Raw genomic sequence first — 21,205 nt, 5'->3', positions numbered from 1 at the left:
ACACCCAAAATCATCCTATATACAGTTAATATGTGCGCATGTGTTTGTGTGTGTGTTAGGTTGCGCCACACAACCAGCCACACACATAGCTCCGTAAGGGAGTGGTTGCACCACTCAAAAAACGAAAATAGATAGAGAAAAAACATTTCCAGCCCTGGCTGAGGGAACTGAATTCACTGAAAGGATATAATTTTGCACTTATTGGCTGCATAATGGCAAGGCTGGCTGCGTTTTCAACCAACTCCTATTCAGTTATAATCACAATTATTAATTCCCATCTAACTATAAATGCACCAAGTCTCTGTGTATGTGTGTACGTCTGTAATCCACGTAACTCGAAAACCGTTCGCCCCACCGACATCAAATTCGACATGCGTTCCGAGCCACACCCTTACAGGGAGTGCAGTGCCCGGTGTCAAGTCGGTCGGACCCACGGGTGTCCAGAACCGCCCCAAAAGGGCCTCTTTTGGGGCCTCCCTTTTATGCCCATATATGGAGTTCTTTGTCAGGCATGTCCAAATATGGAGTCTATGTCTATGCATACGTCAGAATGATGTCAGAACAGGCCAGCTCCAATATGGACACTGGGCAGGGGCCCTGTCCAGAGCTCGGCCTGTTCTGACATCATTCTGACGTATACATAGACTCCATATTTGGGCATGCCTGACAAAGTACTCCATATACGGTATGGGCATAAAAGGGACACAGACATAATATCTGGGTGAGGCATTCATTTCCAACTTGCATCATCGTTCCAAGTAGGCCAGTGCCCAACGGACACCGCTGTAGAGGCTCCAGCGGGCACCGCTCTAGTTAACGATGAATGGAGAATTTTACGTCATAGTGTCTGAGCAAATCGGCACAGTGTCTATTTTACGTCATGATAATGTACAATGATAAGAGCACATCACTTCACACAGGTGTGATTTTTTTCTCCCACATACTGTACAACTACATACAAAGACAGAAGTAAACAGAAACAAACATACTAGGTTCAAACCTACGAGAATAACAGATAAGAAGTTTAACCTGTTTGCCCAAGTTTATCCTGTTTAAAAACTTGCAGAACTTGCTGTGACGAGAATCGTGAGGTCATTGGAGTCACCCAAGGCCTTGGTGTACACTACAGTCACTGAAAGCTATAACCAGGCATTTATTTGAATAAATAAAATGATAATCATTTCCTTGGGAATAGCAAGCTCCAAGCCTCCACCAATCAGAGACAGTTTTTTTTAAAGAAGGTAACTGGTAGGCTAAGGCACTACAGTACCTGAGACCTCGTGGGCACCTTTTTGTTAGTTATATTTTGTATTTATTTATTTTATATTGACATTCATTGTATAAAAATGGGGGACAAATACATATGACATTTAATGTTTAATGTTTTTACAATTGCTACAAAAAACAGCTGTGGATACTTAGCAGTCATTTGGTGGGATAAAGTTGAAGGGTAAATAGGTCTGATGTATCGACAGTGTGTGTTCAAATCGTGTATACTTTACATAACATTATTTCAGAGTATTTTCCACAGACAAAATACATTATTTGTATTTATTTATTTAATAACTTTACTTTACTTTTTTGGGGGGAAATAGCCACAATGATTAGGCGCCCACTCTCTAGGCGACCTGTATCACTAATAAGCCTACAGGAGCTTGCAGCATATTTGTCTTTTTTTCTTGGATGGCATTGGTTACATTTGATTTATATCTGAAATCCATACATTTGAAAACTCACTGTGTGTAGAATAGATTAGAAGCCAGTCGGTTTGACGCCACGCCGGTAGATGGAGCTCTTGCATTATTCTTCTGGTCGGCAAACTCGGCATTTTGTTCTGTGATGATGTGTGTGTGTGTGTGGGGGGGGGCTCCATCCATTGACTGTCTCACTCGAATCCAATCCTTTTTTATCACCCGGGTCGGACGCTTTTATTACTCACATTTTATTATTCATATAGAAAGCAACTGGATGTTCCAGCCGAAGCCTTCGCTTGTTGGGTTGAAGGACTGGCTGTGTGGAGAATGATGTTTGCACCCTCCTCCCAGCAGCAGCAGCAAATAATATGTTGTTTAGTGTGAGAAGGAAGAAGCAGGAGGAGGAGGAGGATCATTGTTGTTGTTATATTCATTTCCTCGGAGGACGGAGGACGGAGAGGGAGCTCCTGCAGTCCCCTTGGAACCATTAAGGTTTTTTATCATTCCTCACACCCCGAGGTAAACAAAATAACGACCCGTACGCACGGGGCCATATTATTGAATTCAACAACACGCTATGCTTGTGTTAGCGGTGAAGTGATACCACGCCAAATACACGGAAGGCAGGCACTGAACAACACTGAGGAACAACAACAACGTCAACTAAACTATTAGATGTTCTGGTGGAGCTGCCTCATAGCATTGTTGTAACTAACAGCTCCATTATAGCAGAGTTGGTTGGTTCGGGGTTGCGTTCCTTTCCTTGGGGCGAGTCCGAGGTCCACTTTCCAAGCTAGAAGCAACGTCGATGGAGGAAGGAAGGAAGGCCAGTGAAACCACATCAGAGGATTCTTTCTACACGATATGTAGGCTACAATCCACTGACCAACAAGTCGCGACCAAAAAACCCCCGAAAAGACCCCACACAGCAAGCAGGGTTTATAACGCAGGATGCCATCATCATGCCCCTCTGGCTAAAGCAAGTTTTGAATAAAGCTGCTTGCTTGGCTAGTTAGCATAGCGATGCTCACAGATTGTAAGCTAGCAGTTCATCATCTCATAATTAACACGACGCGATGTGTGATGATTGATGAACGCACAGTATCTCTCAACTCAACATGCATCTTAGAAAAGCCAACTAATAATAAGCAATGAGGGACTAATTAACAGACAGGCAACCTACACCATTTGGTTTGGTATAGCAATGATTATCAACCTTTCACCTTTTTAATTTCAAGGACTCTCAGTTTGATATTCATTAGGCCACGGGTATTTGTTAACATTTGTATCTGTTGTATCAGTGTAGATTGGGTCCAATGCTACAAGTCCCCGGTGCGGGTGTTGATTTAACTCCGTGTATAAATGGTACTCTGTGAGTGACTAAATTGGTTCCATTTTATTTTGTACACTCAGCTTTACAGAGTAGGGCCATTATTTTGGTTGCTAACTATAAAATAATTTAGCTATGGACCCCCTGCAACTCGCCAATGAACAAAGACTACCACTGCTTTAGAGAGCTCCAGCGCCCTTTGTTTATTAAATCGAAGTATTTGTGAATTATGTTATGATTTGGATTGCCCATAATATAGTCAGTGGTTCTCAAACTTTTTTCATGCCAAGGACCCCAACATTTATATGTACAGTATTTGGCCGCAGACCCCCATCTGAAAATATTTTATGCCAGGGACATAGATTTGTGTTAAATCTTTTCAAAATTATTAAATGGGTTTCAAGATTTCACTTTTTTTTTAAAATTAGCACAAGCTTACAATGCATCAAGGTTAGGTTTCAGGATGTGTTTTGAGCTTGTAGATTGGCTCTTTTTGAATAGCTGAAGAATAAAATGGGCTTTAAAAAGTGATTAATCTGTTTCAGATTTTTCCTGGGACCCCTTGAACCCCCTCACACACCCCCCCCACTTTGAGAACAGTATGGATAGCCAATTGAGTGTTTGATATAAACTATCCCTGTGATCCTGACCCACCCCCTCTCTTCTTCCCTTTCATTGTTTTCTTGGAAAAACAACACGATGGGAACTACACACAAACAAATTTCACCCACTTTTTTACTGATTCTGTAGTACTGTAACCCATTGTTTCTCAAAGTGAGGTACGGGGAGTTGGGGACCTTCAGGGGGTCCACAGCAAAATGAGTTTTATAGCGTCACAATCATTTTAACCATATTTTATACTTTGGCTATGCAATAATAGCCAATGTACAAGCTCATAGCGTGGTATTAAGTATTGTTAAAAAAACATGAAAATGAGTGCAACATTTGAATATACCTGCACTGTACATAAAAAGGCGAACATTTACAAAATGTTGCTCCTGGATGTCCCTGGCACAAAATACTTTTTCAGATCAGCAGCCAAATACGTCTCCTTGTCATGAAAAAGTTTGACTTCATGGTGGGATAAATGAATGCATGATCGCTGAATCTGCTAAATGTGTCTTAGATTAAGAGTTGGCTATGTTAATAATGCTAGGTTGTATTTCTTTTGTAATAAACAATATATTTTTTACAGCCTTTTTGGAGATGTAAGAAAAAGTGAGAAGTTTGCAACACTGAGCAACCTGTGCATCGCACGACGCCGCCTCACCTCCATCGTCAGCATGAATGGGGATATGCCTCATGTTCCTATTACTACTCTCGCTGGGATTACTACCCTCACAGACTGTAAGTACAACACCTTTTGAAACAACCCTCTTCACCCAGTCACATAGTGTACACAAACACACATACAATGTTACATTTTTAAGAAGATTTGTGAGATGTTTTAGCTTAAGTGTTGGGACACCCTGCTGCGACATGATACACACTAATGCTTAATTTATACTTTATTGTGTGCCAGTGTTGTACACCGATAATTGCAGATCACACTGTGAGCCTGCCCTGTATATCAGCTATTTTAGGTGCACAACACCTAATATGATGATGCACATGCACTTAGGGAGAAGAAAAAACAAGCGGTCAATTTACAAATCTAAAATCTTAGTATAAGGTTAGGCATACAAAAACCCTGTTTTTACATACATTACAACAATATACCGGTATACACTTTTTAAAAATGTTACAGATAATTTTCCTCTATGCAGCAGTTGTCAGTTAATGATAACCTGCTGAAACAGGTGAATCAACTGCCTGTGAAAAAGTACTAGTAATTTATCCAAGGAGTAAGAACGTTTTTTCCGTCTCCAAACACAGACATTATCAAATGTAACTCAATATCATAAACGACACAGAGTCACATACCTGACAAAATGGCTGAGGTGGTTTGTTTATTTTTGGAACACAGTTCTGATTTGCCAATGGTAATTCCATTATTCCAATACAAAAAATAACGCAGTGACCCAGGGTGAAGTCAGGACTTCGACTTTTTTAAGTGCACTAGCCCCTCCTGTGCCCAGTTTTGTCATCGTATTTGTGTGAACACGATGACAATCGTGTTTGTGTGAACACAAACACGATGATTTGATTGGCTGATCCCCCATAGCGATGATTTGATTGGCTGAAAGTGAGGGCAGAAAAGTGAAGACGCCAAAACTGATTGGCCGGAATGACATTTGTGATGATTTGATTGGCTGAGAATGGAATGTGAACAGAAAAGAAAATCTGCATAATGATGATGTCACTGGTAGGCGGGTTTCTGAACTGTCCACAGCCCTCGTCTCAGACATGGACGCGTAGAAAAAAATCACACCCTGTCGTGAAGTGAGCAGTGCCCTTTATCACGATGATGATATCACGTGACAGTAACCACAGTAACCGTGCAGACTAAATAGACTAATATAATATGGTGGGGCGCTCTTATTATCGTACATCATCATACAACATCTCATTCCTACCAATCACAATTTGCGATTTTGCGTCCTCACCTTCGTCATCAATTCATTCATTGTCGATGGCATAATTGGCATTGTGTGTGAGGGGGGCCCCTTATATCACACATCAGCCAATCAAATCACTTTCCGTGATCATACACAGTACACACAAATACACCCCCGCAATTTTGACACATGAGAGATGTTCTTTAATAGTACCTTCCAAGCCAATGTCAACACTACAACCGACAGCTGTGCGTGAGGTGCGATAACCAAATGGACTCAAAACAGTCAATTTGTACAGTTATTGTTATAAAAGGGTCCTTTGGTTCCATTTGTAGTAGGCTAAGGCTACACTCTAACAGTTACAGATGGACAGATCCTGTTGTTGTTTCCTGACACACATACTTTTCTTTTGCCTAAATCAGACCCTTATGTCTGTGTGTTGTTTAGAAAATATTGAACCAATGGAAGTACCGGTAGTAAAAAGCGCTTTGGACAAAACCTCTTAACTTTATTGGACCCTCAAACTGTCTGCTAAAGCAACTAACTCCACTACCTCTCTCTTTGATGAGGCAGGATTGCTTTGTTTTCAAAATATAAATATATTTCATTTCCTGAAAAAGGAACATTTTGGATTTGGGTGGTTTCTTCCCGACAGTAGAGATATTATCATCAACATTAACGAGGACCAATTATACAGTATATTTAATGCCGGTATCATCGATTTGCTTTAGTTGCTAGGATATTCTAAATATTTGTGGGTTATGGCATTACTGTGTGAGGTCACTTTTTAAGGGCAGTACCTTTTTGGTAGGTATTCTTTGATATGGACGTTTCACTACCTGTTATGAGGGCTTAATGCAAGTTAAATTAAAATTATGCATAAATGCATATACCAGATTAATTTGTTTCATGCGCAACTTGTTTTTGTTTGCTTGGTTTAGCATGCTTAGTTTATTGGGTGATTGATGTGTAAACTGTACCCTACAGCTACCAGAGTACCCAAAAAGGTGGAAACAACTATTTGCTCAGGATAAGGTTAGGTAGTGGCCAGAAAAACCAGGCAAGGCTTGAAGATCAAGGCAAAGCATTACCACCTGACCAGGAATATTCTGACCTTCTGGAAGCATCCACAAGCTGTTGCAGCTGAAACATAACCGCATTAGAATGCCGCGACAGAACAAAGTTGCAGCGTCGTGGTGTCTCCTGCTAAAAACGGTGGTTCCAGAACGACAGTTTTGCATTTTTAAATATCTGAAATAACTTTTACCACTGAATGCAGTTTTCCAAATACCAAACAATAGAGACCTATTCTGTGTCTGAATATTCTCTGAATATCACACTGCCCTTGAGCATACAGTAAACCTTTTCCTAGGCTACAGACTCGTCTCTAACATGTGGTTCACCATCCATTTAGTGTTGAACCAGCTGCCCTTGCCCTCTCCTCTCCCGGCTACAACTGCTAAGAGTCTGCTGTACAATGGGAGGATCACTGAAGAGGTCAGCTGTCTCCTGGCATGTCGGGACGAGAACCTGGTGTCCCAGCTGGCACACAGCCTTAACCAGGTCTCCACCGAGCATATGTGAGTACTTCACAAGCTGAAATAACAATTGAGTAGAGAATTATTATCCGCTGGGTACTATGTAATAATAATGCATAGTGACTACATTGTATTCAGTAGAAGAGTATGTGTGTTAACTTGTTGTTTCTCTATTTATTTGGATATGCATCTTACTGAAAATCAAACGAGATGTGATACTCCATCATTTCCAATTCCAAATGGAGCGAGCGTCATGCCTCCTTAACCCTTGTGTGAAATTATATATAACAAATATACTTTGGAAGTCATGAAGCTAATATTTTCCTGACAATTTGGTTGCAAGTATTCGAGCCTGTGAAACAAATGAGTCGTGAGTCCTGCTTTTACACTTATCAATGATGCTGCAAATCTCATTTAGGAGTAATAGAAACCTTAAGGGGTATCCATAAATAGTTAGTAAGTCCCATGGTGCAATACACGGCCCCTGGCGATGGGGAGGGGGAAGCTGTTGCTGTTGTCATTAAACTTAAGTTGAATTAAATTGTGTGCATATTATGAAGCATGGCTATGGATTTATGAGAGCTGGTGAGCAGATTTTAAAGACCGGGGAAGATGCGAAGGTGTTTCAACAACAGGTGCAATGACACCATCACTTTCTCATTCATCCCTTTTCCAAAATATATATTTATTATTATTATTATTATTTTAAAGATTTATTTCTTTTGGGGCTTTTATAACTTTATTATAACTGTAGGCTGACAGGAAATGGGGAGAGAGAGATGAGGAGTGACACGCAGCAAAGGTCGTCGGGATCAGCATTCGAACCCGCGACGTGCTGTCAGCCTAGGTGCCTGGACCGCTAAGCCAGCGGCACAGGCCATACTTTTTTAATTTCACCTCCCATTGCATTGCAGAGAACTGAAGGACAACCTGGGAAGTGAAGACGTGGAGGGGGATATGCCAGTGCTACTGAGGATGGTGCTGGCTAGGAACCCAAGCATCTTCAGGGAGAAAAGTATGCATACGCGATACAGGGTTCAGGGTGGTAAGATTGGCTATTTTCGAAATATGAAGATGTGGCTCAAGTTGTTAAACAGGTGTCCTTTCTTTATGTTTTAGGTATAATGCAGCAGCCAATGATGCCACAGTACAAAATGCCTCAGAATCCAGTGCATGGAAGCCCAGGAACAAACTACCAGCAATCTACTGTTTCACATAGTCCAACTAGGTATGGGGATTTAGTTTTCGATGGTCGAAGTAGTGAAGCTTCTACCAAGACTCCGGTACAATATAAATCCTTCTGTAACTCTTACCTTACTTCTTTACAGTGGCTTTGCATCTCCACAGTCTGTGTCAGGAACACAGTTCATTCCCCAGCAGAATAGTCCAGTACCTAGTCCATACACCTCTCAAAGCCCTGCAAACTATATGCAGTACAGTGACCCACCCAGTTATTCACAAAACCAACAGATCCAGGAAGGTGAGTACAAAGGAAATGTTTGATGACCAATCTCTCTGCAAATCCACGAAACAATTTAAATTATTATTATTATGTTTGTCTTTATTTTGTGGCTAATAATAAGTGGATATTCTCTACCCTAATCACTTGTCACATTTGAAATAGGAGAGATTCTGAGCTAATGATGGCAAAAGCAAAGTAGAGAAAAGTTCAACTTTGCTACTGTTGCAGTGTGGCGAGATGGAGAGCTGAAGTGTGCTGTGGTCTATAATGGGTTCTCCAACCTACTAACTTAACTAGAAAACTAGCAAAAATGTACATGTAATTCATTTTGTATGATTTTCAGTTTCAAGCCCATTGGTTTCTGGTGGTGTTTTGAATGGCCATAACGCAAGCTCAGATGCTAATGAAGATTATGTGAACATCGTCCACAGACTGGGAAATGAGGTAATTTTGAGAAAGTTATGTTGAGTTGAACTTTAGCATTTAACTTTGTGCCCATTTTGTTACCAATTTGCACTAAAATGTAATGTCTTATGCTCACCAGGAGAATGACCCTTCCATGAGACCCCCATCGTTCCCAGTTAGATCTCCACCGTCTGTTAGCTCTCCTGCTGGGACTGAAGCGACTTCAAAACGTATGCTAACACCACAGTACTATAAATTAGTAATTAATGATGTGGACTCCTAAATGAGACCCCTTTGAATTATTTGTATTATTATTATTTTATTTGTTTCAGCAGGGTCAAGGCCTCCTCACATCCTGCAGTCCCCTCCCCAGTATACACCACCTCACAATGCAGCTCCTGAACTCCTCCTGAAAGCTGACCACAAAAAGAAGCAGAAGATGCTAGCCAATGAGGAATACAAGCAGACGGACAAAGATGGCATGCGTGATATTGTCAACTCTCCGTCTAAAGGCTCTACCAAGTTAAACGTAAAACTTGGTCGAGTCAGTTCCTCAGAGATGGATCAGTCTACAGAGCTCCCTGAGGGGGCTGATGAAGGCTCCATCCAGGATGTTGTTATAGTTTCGAACAACCAATGCTCAAGGATAGCCCAGGACCCATCTGTTAGGTTATGTGCCCGGGAACAGGTTGGCTGTCAACAGGTACCAGTTCTCCAAAACACCAAGAAGACTGGAGCTGCCAATGGATTAGTATACGATGATGGTGAGATGGAGGTGCTTGCTGAGATTGAGAGGGTAGAACGTGAATCAGCCAGCGAGAGAGAACGATGCTCTAAGGAAGTTCAGGATAAAGGTGAATGTCTGTGTGTATGCTTTGCTTTTGCCCTGTGCTGTCTAGCGTTTTTGCCATTGGCTTAATCTGTTAAATAACGATAAACTAAGATACAGTGTTCTTCATTACAGACAAGCCACTGAAGAAACGGAAGCAAGATTCGTATCCTCAGGAACCTGGAGCTGGGGGCACAGCTGGGGTCAATGGAGGTCCAAGTGTAGGAGGCGGAAGTGCTGGCAGCAAGTTGACACCCAAGGAAGCTAGTGCTGCAAGTAACGGTGCTAGTCGGCCCGCTTTGATGGTCAGCATTGACCTGCAGCAAGGCAGAGGTGAAAGACCAATAGAGGTACAGTGCATGCCTAAAGAACACCTGGGGCCCGGAAAAGGCCCTGAATCCTCTGCGGTCCTACAGTGCAAGTCCAAAAAAAGCAGAGAGACTCTTAAGGCCGTAGACTGTCGACCTGACATCATCAAACAGCATGCTGAAATCCATAGGAAGGCTGGCACAGGTGGCCAACCAGAGACCCACAAAAACAAGCATGAAAAGAGACGGGACTCGAAGCACCGACATGATAAAAAAATGGAAAACAGCACAGGACACACAGATGGCAAATCACCCGATACACAACGGAAGAAACACGAAGAGCAGTCTGGTACTCGCCACAGAGAGGATAGAAAATCGGAAAACAGCACGGGACATCCAGATGGCAAAACACCCGATACACAACGGAAGAAACACGAAGAGCAGTCTGGTACTCGCCACAGAGAGGATAGAAAATCTGAAAACGGCAAGGGACACCCAGATGGCCCAATACCCGATGCACAACTGCAGAAACACGAAAAACCGTCTAGCACTCGACACAGAGAGGAACCTGAAAACAGCAAGGGATGCCTTGATGACCCAAGGCCTGATGCACAACTACAGAAACACGAAAAACTGTCTAGCACTCGCCAAAGAGAGGAACCTGAAAACAACAAGGCAAGCCCTGATGGCCCAAAACCTGATGCACAGCGGCAGAAACACGAAAAACTGTCTAGCGCTCGCCTCGGTGAGGAACCTGAAAACCGCAAGGCAAGCCCTGATGGCCCAAAACCTGATGCACAGCGGCAGAAACACGAAAAACCTTCTAGCGCTCGCCCCGGTGAGGAACCTGAAAACCGCAAGGCAAGCCCTGATGGCCCAAAATCTGATGCACAGCGGCAGAAACACGAAAAACTGTCTAGCGCTCGCCTTGGTGAGGAACCTGAAAACCGCAAGGCAAGCCCTGATGGCCCAAAACCTGATGCACAGCGGCAGAAACACGAAAAACTGTCTAGCGCTCGCCTCGGTGAGGAACCTGAAAACCGCAAGGCAAGCCCTGATGGCCCAAAACCTGATGCACAGCGGCAGAAACACGAAAAACTTTCTAGCGCTCGCCCCAGTGAGGAACCTGAAAACCGCAAGGCAAGCCCTGATGGCCCAAAACCTGATGCACAGCGGCAGAAACACGAAAAACTGTCTAGCGCTCGCCTCGGTGAGGAACCTGAAAACCGCAAGGCAAGCCCTGATGGCCCAAAACCTGATGCACAGCGGCAGAAACACGAAAAACTTTCTAGCGCTCGCCCCAGTGAGGAACCTGAAAACCGCAAGGCAAGCCCTGATGGCCCAAAATCTGATGCACAGCGGCAGAAACACGAAAAACTGTCTAGCGCTCGCCCCAGTGAGGAACCTGAAAACCGCAAGGCAAGCCCTGATGCCCCAAAACCTGATGCACAACGTCAGAAACATGAAAAACTGTCTAGCAATCGCCACAGAGAGGATAGAAAACCTGAAAAAATCAAGGGATGCCCAGATGGCCAAAGGCCTGATTCACAACGTCAGAAACACAAAGAGCGCCACAGAGAGGACAAGCACAGAGACAGGGAACTGTCCTGCAGCCATCACTCAGACAACTCCAAATCCTCAAGCAAGGCAGAGTGTGACTCCAGAAATGGTAATGAAAAGGACAGGGACAGAAAACACAGGACAGAGTCCGGCAAACACTGTAACAAGCAATCTCTCGAGCAGCACAGAAAACCTGACAGCCCTAGAGTGAAGCAGAATGGTGGAGGACCAGCGGACCCCAGTGGCCATCAGAGGACAGAATCTTCTGGCCTACAGTCCCATCGAGGGAAGGAGGAACGGAGGGCTGGAGATGGCAGCAGAAGTAGCAGTGATGGAAACAAACAGAAGTCTACTGAGGGCAAACCTGGGGAATTCCCTGCCTACCTTCTGGGGTGCAAGACAGGGACTTTTAAGAACTTTGTGATTCCCAAACTAAAGCGTGATGAGAAGGGCGAGGATCTCCAAAAAAAGGTGATGGAGACCTGGGGCGAGCCCATTGTCGAGCTAGAGAGAGTTTCTTTGACCGAGACCATGAAAAAAGCTGCTAAGCCTGTGGTGATGCTTAAGAAACTCACCCCAGATGAGTTAAAGGTCCTCATTAAGGAGAAAGAAAGAAGGAAAGCACAACGGTCCTCCTTTGGCAAGTCAGGGAAAGGTAAGAATAATCTCTACAGGAAGAAATATTTGCCATGCTGCATAACAACCATTGAATATTATAGATGACACAAAGCAATGCTACTTTCTTCTACGGAGGGCCATACTGACTTCAATAAAGTGAGCGAAGGGCCACAAATTGGACAATTGAATTGAAACGTGAAACATTTAGTGTTGAATTATGTTAAAACTATGTATTTGGGAGGCGTAAAAAAATCCTTTCCAATAGGCTATTTGCCACACCAGAAGACCTGGGTCCTTGCTTCACAATCAATTCTATTATAAAATATTGACTGAATATTTTGCCAGATGTGTACATTGAAGATTAGTTGTATAAAACAAGCCACTTCAATGCATTCATTTGTTAATTAATTCATATCTTGCCAGTTTGATATTCAAACTCAATGCATTATTTTATAATTCTGGACTAAAGGCAGACTCTTTCACAATTATTAACTTTTAATATTTACCATTGCATACCTGCATCAATGGAATATATTTACCGTTTGGAAGGTATGTACTCAAACGGTAAATATGAATTACCTTACCAATAATAGTTAAATTAATTTGCCTCAAGTTAAAATCCATGAATTTAATAATGCTGCGTTTCCACAACAGAAGACACTCTTCTTTAAGGCCTGACCTCAAAATTTTAAAAAATCTTCTAAATCTGAAATAAATATTTTCACGATTTTTCAAAAATAGCAGACCTACAAGCTCGTAGCGCGCCACTCGGTGGCGCGCTATGAGCTTGTAGATCTGCAATTTTTCAATAGCTAAATTATAACATAATGTTTGAAACACCAAAAGGGGTTCCCGCCCAAATGGGTTAAGGCTGTAGACAATAGAGTCAACCTGACATCATCAAACAACTTACTGATATCCACAGGAAAGGGTCATTTGTTTTCCTTTGAGGATGCCGCAGGTCTGTGGGCCATACATATGTCTGTGGGTCATAACAACATATGGTCTGTGGGCCATAACAACATATGGTCTGTCGGCCATAACATATGTTGTCCATGTGTGCATTTGGGGTTGAGCTCAAGTATTTTGCGGCTGAGCCGGTAAAGGATGTGTATTACATCACAGATAATAATAATATATAGGATTTATATAGCGCTTTTCTGGGTACCCAAAGTCGCAAGTTTACAGAACATTAAGTACAGACATTTTTATTAGAAAAACTAGTTAAAAGGTTAAAAACTAGAAAAAAAGGGACAAACTAGAAGAGGGTGTGTGTGTGTGTGTGTGTGTGTGTGTGTGTTTGTGTGTATGTGTGTGTGGGGGGGTTATGTATGGAAAGCCTGAATCGTATTGTATGCAATTACAATTTTTAAAGGACCACTTCACCACCTTTCAACCTCTTTCATATAATTGGTCCTGATCCTGGTCATATAATGCTCATGATAAAATCATGCCACAATTTCTTTCTACTCGGTCTGTGTCTCATGGGAGGGATGTGGGCAGTTCAGAAACCTGTCCACCAGTGACATCATCGATGGGGAATCCAAGCTATTAGAAACTGCAGGCTTACTATTCGTGAAAAGTTGCAATGCGATAATGAAAGCCACTGTTCTCATGATAATAAAAATCTGCCTAACTGGTGGACGGGTTTCTGAACTGCCCACAGCCTATCATGAACATTAGTGAGGACCAATTATATGAAGATTGAAAAGTGGTGAAGTGGTCCTTTAATAATATTGCAAAGTACAAATGTTACTTGCAGGGCAGCTGAGTCTCCTCAGATCAATGGCACTTGCTACTTGTTTAGCAGTTCATTTTGCTAAATTATAATATAATGTGGCAACCAAAGAAATGTGTGAAACAAGTAGATTTCTGGTTTTCTCTCCTAGTGATTACTGATAATGTAACACCTTATCTACTTCCAGAGGATGAATCCACCGTGTCCTTGCATGAGAGGGTGAAAATGAAACGCAAACGCAGCCCAGCCAAATATGCAGAGTCGGAGTCAGATGAAGATCAGAATGAGGGTGAGAAACTCACCTAACCCATCTATCATGTGTAAATCGCACACAACAACTGTGTGGCATCATGCGACGGGTGTCGTGTACCTGCTGGACTTGGTAAGGTTTGATTACACGGCTGAAATGAAAGGCAAAACAAATGTTTACTTCCTTTTTTTTATCATTACAGTAGTACGGAAGAAGCACAAGAAAGTGCGTGACGACACATGGGAGCATCAGGAGAAGAGAGACTCCGGAGGCCAGCGGCGAGTCGGGGGAGCCCATGGCGGTCGCGATGGGTCCAAGAGCCGGCGCCGTGACCTCAGCTCAGGAGAGTCGGATGAAGACTCAAACATGAGTGATGGCAAGTCTGTGTACTGACACACTTACATTCCAAAGCAAAGCCATGTTCATTTAGCCTGGTGAAACCACTCCCCCTGCTGGACAACATTTGCATTCTGCCAGCAGGGAGAGTCTGGGAACTCTCAGGCAGAGATGATGTACTCTGGTCCAATTCTGTCCGGAGCGATATGAGGCCGCTAGAGGCGGGATCAACGCGAGACTTATGACATAAGCGCAAATGTAAACACAACCTAACAAGACTACAACTCGAAATTATTATGGAGATATCAAATGTTTGTCCCGCTGATCGTTTCTGCTTGAGAGATCCCAGATGCAGGCAGGAGGAGGGAACTGGTGAACACAATACTGCCGCAATCTGGCGAAGTCAGGTTAATGTTCATTGTCTCCACCAGCCGAAGGCATGGGGAGAGTATGTTTTGCACTCCGTCCGTCCATCCGTGTGTGTGTCTGTCCGTCTGTCTGTACAGCTAATCTCTGCCCCAAATGTTCCAGAACGGCCCGTTATAGCACCACCATGATGCAGCTTTTCACCATTTTTACCTATAACTGCACCGATCTGCGTGAAACGTTGCATGCACACTCCCTAGAGGCCAAAGACAAACCTTTGACCTGCATTTTTCACGTCTGCCTTTTATAGTGCCACCAGGAGGCCGACTTTTGTACACAGTATCGCAGTATCTCTTTAGTCATGTGCTCAAGACGGATCTGTCCCATATTTTCATATTCCGGACTTTTTGGAAAATGGCACCCTTTTCACATTGGCCTGTTACAGCGCCACCAACAGGTGGACTTTTGCAAAACACATTTTTGGAACAAAATGCCTCAAATCGTCCAATTGCCATCCAAGGCCAAAGTCATACGACTTGTCACACACGTTACCGCAGTGAAATTTGTTCTCCGCATTTGACCCAACTCTTGGAGCAGTGAGCCGCAGCCAAGGAGCGGTGAGCTGCAGCCGTGCCGCGCTCGGGAATCATTTGATTAGTAGATTTGACCCCCCAATCCAACCCTTTGATGCTGAGTGCCAAGCAGAGAGGCATTGGGTCCCATTTTTACAGTCTTTGGTATGACCTGGCCGGGGATCGAATCCGACCCAGTTTCAGGGCGGACACTCTAACCACAAGGCCGCGAGAGGCACTTTTTCTAGTTGTATTATGTTTTTTCCATTAATGCAATGGAAAAAACTGTTGCATTGTGGTAATTGTTGTCTTCATTCCTGTCTCCATGTCTAGTTGCCATAAAGATGAGAAAAAAGGAGAAACAAAAAAAGAAAGCTTCTATGTACAAGCAGACACCAGAGGGTAATATCACTCAAGATCTTTTTATAAAAAATAGAAAAATGTTTAAATACATTTCTTTTTTTAATTTACTTTGTGTGTTTACTCAACAGAGCTAATGGATTCCTCCACATTTAAAAGATTCATGGCAAATGTGGAGAGTATTTTGGAGAACCTTGAATGTGTGGACTTAACAGCAACAGGTAATATCACACACTGTGCAATTCTTGTAAAAACTTTAATCACTTTAAACCGTGTATATCCTGTATTGCACATGTCATTTTAGCCAAACGTTCAGTAAAAAAACAAATAAAAACAAGTGGATCTACAAGCTGATGTTGCATTACATTGCCTAGCCCTAGATCATCTATTTCCGCTATTTTAGGAAAAACAATAAGAGAAAAAAGAATCCTGCACACAGTCTTCACTTGAGTTTAGATTTATTGAGCAATGTTTCGGTCGTCAGACCTTCATCAGGCATAAAGAAGAACTGACAAACATTCCGTATTAGTACAACTCTGGGATCAGCGGGGGCCAATCAAATGCCCCGCACCAATTCGTTACCATGGAGAGGGACTGCCCACAGGCGAGTACAGGTGGTATATTTTTTCCATGATAAAAGGAAAATTTATATATACATAGAATAAGATAGCTACAATAGAATAAATCATCAAACCTCAAAAATCACAACATCGCATTTAATAAGAATTCATCATTTAAACCTTTTGGGGCTAATGAACGGGTATTCCCTGGTATTACAGGGAATACCCGGTTGGCCGTTCATTTTAATGACATGAAACATGATATATCCACCTTACGCTTTGTTGGTATGGAGATGGTCCCTCTGCCACCCAGAGGTGGAAACCATGACCTTGACGTGAGGCATTTTGGATCTTCACTAGCCCCAAAAGGTTTAAATGATGAATTCTTATTAAATGTGATGTTGTGATTTTTGAGGTTTTACACCTCTGGGGTTTTTTGATTATTTTTGATATCTTGGTTCTATGCTGTTTTATGTCCCGCTGTCATCGTGTGTGATGTCATTTTTGTGTATTTTGGAGTACAGACCCTTATACCTTTAATTTATTAGGTCTGACCCCCAATACATTTATTAACATGCTTTATTTCAATATAATTGTCCAATATTCATTTGTTGCCTCAGTCAGTACACTTTAAAGGTATTACATTTTCATTGTATTGCCTTACTCTATACTGATTGATTTATTCTATTGTAGCTATCTTATTCTATTTGGTGTATGTTCCTTTTATCATGGAAGAAATATACCACCTGTACTCACCTGTGGCCTGTGGGCAGTCCCTCTCCATGGTAATGGATTGGTGCGGGGCATTTGATTGGCCCCCGCTGATCCCAGAGTTGTACTAATACTGACTGTTTGTCAGTTCTTCTTTATGCCTGATGAAGGTCTGACGACCGAAACGTTGCTCAATAAATCTAAACTCAAGTGAAGACAGGACGGGATTCTTTTTTCTCTACTTCTCAGTTCCAGTTATCCGACGCACCTGTCCATTGTAGGTGTGCAGAAGGACTTTTTCTTACAGGAAAAAATAAGCCTTAAGTTTTCATGGTTACTGCCTTGTTTGAGTCTTGTCTGTCTAAAATGCTTCTTTGTCCTTGTTCAGATGATGATGATGGCATTCCAGAGGAGCTGTTGCTGGGGAAGCATCAGTTGAGTGAGCTAAACAGTGATTCTGCTAAAATGAAAGCCATGGGGATCACTTCCAAGGTATGCGGAACATGGCTATGCACTAGGCATGTAACGATTCACTCAACTCACGATACGATTCGTATCACGATATGAGGTTCAAGATACGATTTTTCACGATATTAAAAAACATATATATTTTAAAGAATAAATACAGTTTTTTAAATTTTATATAATTTATTTAACTACATTGCAAAAGAAGTATCATTACTTTTGACAGTGCAGAAACATACTAATTGCCTTCCTTGATGAGCATCAACGACCATCATCACCTGGGCACAGTCACAGACACGCAAAGCTCCCCTCTACAGTGCTCTACTACTGAAAGTGACTATCATTTCTCTCCAAAAGCACTTGAATATGATGGAATATGACTAAAGCTCACATTTCACATCACACTAGCCCTCGATTTTTTTATTTCAATGAATTTCAATTCGAATCGATTCATATTGTCGGGATTAATATCGATATATCGTTACATGCCTACTATGCACTGTGAGATGTTAGAAAAATGGAGGCATGATCCATCATGTTTCATCTACAGGTTCCAACTTCAAAGTTGGTAAAGATTCTGGGCATTCTGGAGAAGAACATTGAGGATGGCGCCAAATTGTCCACATTAATGAACCATGTAAGTTATCCATCTCTTGTTAGTTTTGGTTGAAGCTGTGAAGCCATTGTGAAACTGTTGAGGCTGTCTGTGTGTGTACTGTTTGTCACCCTATATTGTATGTCACTCTGCTCAACGACTCTTCTCCGTATCATCTTCAACAAGAAGGCCATGAAGCTTCATATCGTTGTGGTCGGGTATCTTTAATCTTTGAATGTTTTTCATAAAGTTGAAAGTGATTAATCTGTTTTCATCTCTGTGGTGGGAAATGTTGTTCGGTGTTGGGATTTCCTTGGGGCGGTGGAACTTCACAACTTTCGACACGGCAACTCTCGGTGGTGTAGCCCCTCCGGTGCGGTCTAAAACTATACTTTATCGGCCAAAATAGTCTGTGGTTGTTGGACAAATAGTGGCTGCACGCTACCAAGTTAGTTGGGTTAGGGGCATGACTATTTGGCCCAAACCCGAGACGGAATCCGCACTCGTGTTTATTCCTACTAACAACAACACTGTTTTGGGCAGGTTTGCTGACCGATTCTGCAGTTAGCAGTCTTGACTGAATGAATGAATTTTATTTGTACAGCACCTTTCCAAACATATAGTTACAGTTACAAAGTGCTTTACAGACAGGTTATAAAACAGTAATCATAAAAACAACAAAACATCAAGACATCAGAGACAATAAACCATGAAGAAAATAACAGGTCAATAAAACAATTAAAAACAATATTAGGAAAAACACTTTGCATACAGATGTGTTTTTAAAAGCGTTTTAAAAGAAGGCACTGATTCTGCTAATCTAAGAGCCAAAGGCAGGGAGTTCCAGAGCAATGTTGCCCGAGCCGCAAAGGCCCGGCCACCTCGAGTGACCAGACGCGTTGCAGGAGGAACTAGGAGGGCCCTATCCGATGATCTGAGGCAGTGCACAGGGTTATGGGGTTGCAGCAAATCTCTTAAATAAATGGGAACTAGACCATGTAGAGCTTTAAAAGTAATCAATACAATCTTAAAATCAATTCTGTAGCTCACAGGGAGCCAGTGAAGACTAGCTAAAATCGGTGTGATATGTTCACGTTTTCTTGTGTTGGTGAGAAGGCGAGCCGCAGAGTTCTGCACCATCTGGAGGCGAGATATATATTTGTTGCTCATACCAGAGTATAGTGAATTACAATAATCCAGTCGTGAAGATATGAATGAATGTATGACGGTTTCCAGGTCTCCATATGACAAAAAAGGTTTAATTTTAGCGATATTCCTGATTTGATGGTAACATGACTGGACTACTTTGGTGATTTGGGTGGAAGGAAATATCCGGATCGAAGAAAACACCTAGATTACAAAAACTACCCCCCCCCCCCCCCCACACACACACACACACACACACACATGCAATCACCAAAAAAATGAAAAGTGGTCATGTCTGACAGTTTTTTTAAATATAAATATTTAGCCTATTTAGAAAAGCATTAAGAGATCCATTGAAAAACTGCTTTTTTGAGTGATGCAACCACTCCATTACAGAGCTATGTGTCCCTGGGTCCGTCCCTGGGTCTGTCCGAGCACGAAAATAGCTTGGTTGGTTTTCAGGTAATGACAGGTCTGTCATTTCTCAACCGTTTCGGACGTGGGGCGGCTCGCCGGAAATGGCCCGGCCACCTGGGGACCCGCACATGGCATTCCTGGGGATCTGGAGGATTTTGAGTGGTGCAACCACTCCATTACGGAGCTTTGTGTGTCACTGGGTCCGTCCCTGGCTGGGTCTGTCCGAGCACAAAAATAGCGCTTGGTTGGTTTTCACAACCAAGTGTCACTGTTGCGCAGCCTAACACACACACATTAACTCAATGTCTGCCAACGACCTAATTGACCTCTTTTTTAGCAACTCCCACAGCGCCAACGACGTCTTTGTCGTCTTTTTCAGACGGGTATAACATTGGACCAAAAAAAAAAAAAAAAAACAATCTTTTTTTTTTTTTTTTTTTTAAACAAAAAAATGAAAATTTAAATTAAATAAAAAAATGTATAGAGACTGGCGCTTAGGGACTTTTTGGCACTTCTTAAAAGCGATGAATGAGTTAACTATATGCTGGGCGGCTTGGCGCCCAGCACCCTGGGCGTGTTCCTGTGGGTATGGAAGTTCCAGGGACTTCCCGGGGACACCCATTTTCTTCTTTTTATTTTTCGAAAAGTAATAGTTTGGGACATTCAAGGTTTCCGTCCGACAGCGACGGTATATTAGATCTCTTAACTCAATGTCTGACATATGGTGCAGTTTGTGGTCAGGGTCACTGAAGTTATCTGGCGCTGAATTGAACAATTCTAGTTTGCCCATGTTGTTTTTGAAGCTTTGAAGCCAGTCTTTGTTTTTGACTGGCTTCCTCTTGTCCTCCTAATTTAGATAGCATTTTATGTAGACATAGCACTCTATAGTGTACAGATATTCTACTGTTAGACAGATGTTAGGTTCTTATCTTGCTTATGATTCTTGATGGCTATTTCTATGTATTTGATGTATTACCCTGTATCTGCTAAATTGTCCTGTAGGGTAACGATGCAATGGACGAAGAGCGTCTGTGGCGAGACCTCATTATGGAGCGTGTGACCAAGTCAGCTGATGCCTGTCTGACTGCCCTCCATGTCATGACATCTCCACGCATGCCCCAGGCCGTTTACCTAGAAGACGTAATTGAGAGGGTGGTGCAGTTCACCAAGTTCCACCTGCAGAACACGCTTTACCCTCAGTATGATGCTGCTTACAGAATGGATCCTCGTGGAGGTAAGCTGCAGATCACTTTGTTCCATCCCTCCAGGAGTTTATGCACTTGGAAGCCACTTAAACTCATTGCACGTCCTTGTACATAAAATATCGGAAATTGCATGTTGTAGATCGGCTTAGCTGTTCACCTATCTTTGACGAATTTTCGCTTATTAAGACATGCCCAGAATTGGGCTGCTAGGGCTCATGTGGTTAATTAAATACACTTTTATT

The 21,205-nt window shown here is 42.4% G+C and overlaps 1 protein-coding gene across 3 annotated transcripts in view; it reads left to right on the top strand.

The window, feature by feature from the left end:
• The first annotated feature begins 1,907 nt into the window (after nt 1–1,907).
• Nucleotides 1,908–21,205, top strand: part of LOC308310041 (nipped-B-like protein B) — a 40,327-nt gene continuing 21,029 nt past the window's right edge. The window contains exons 1-17 of one of the 3 annotated variants that reach the window (XM_080756083.1): nt 1,908–2,213; nt 4,220–4,371; nt 6,937–7,102; nt 7,975–8,075; nt 8,180–8,288; nt 8,389–8,540; nt 8,866–8,966; nt 9,067–9,157; nt 9,263–9,781; nt 9,892–12,279; nt 14,168–14,269; nt 14,433–14,606; nt 15,838–15,906; nt 15,996–16,085; nt 17,524–17,627; nt 18,151–18,237; nt 20,761–20,992. In XM_080756083.1, coding sequence (XP_080612209.1) covers nt 4,308–4,371; nt 6,937–7,102; nt 7,975–8,075; nt 8,180–8,288; nt 8,389–8,540; nt 8,866–8,966; nt 9,067–9,157; nt 9,263–9,781; nt 9,892–12,279; nt 14,168–14,269; nt 14,433–14,606; nt 15,838–15,906; nt 15,996–16,085; nt 17,524–17,627; nt 18,151–18,237; nt 20,761–20,992 — 4,549 coding nt within the window. In that variant the 5' untranslated portion in view covers nt 1,908–2,213; nt 4,220–4,307. Of the gene's footprint in view, nt 2,214–2,241; nt 2,561–4,219; nt 4,372–6,936; nt 7,103–7,974; nt 8,076–8,179; nt 8,289–8,388; nt 8,541–8,865; nt 8,967–9,066; nt 9,158–9,259; nt 9,782–9,891; nt 12,280–14,167; nt 14,270–14,432; nt 14,607–15,837; nt 15,907–15,995; nt 16,086–17,523; nt 17,628–18,150; nt 18,238–20,760; nt 20,993–21,205 lie in introns of those variants that run through there. The other 2 variants (XM_080756081.1, XM_080756082.1) reach the window with 2 other exon arrangements.

This window comes from Protomyctophum bolini, assembly GCF_963924005.1.
Source record: "Protomyctophum bolini genome assembly, chromosome: 22".
NCBI lineage: Eukaryota > Metazoa > Chordata > Actinopteri > Myctophiformes > Myctophidae > Protomyctophum > Protomyctophum bolini.
Note: the sequence above shows the minus strand (reverse complement) of the source record. Positions and strands in the feature narration are given on the sequence as shown.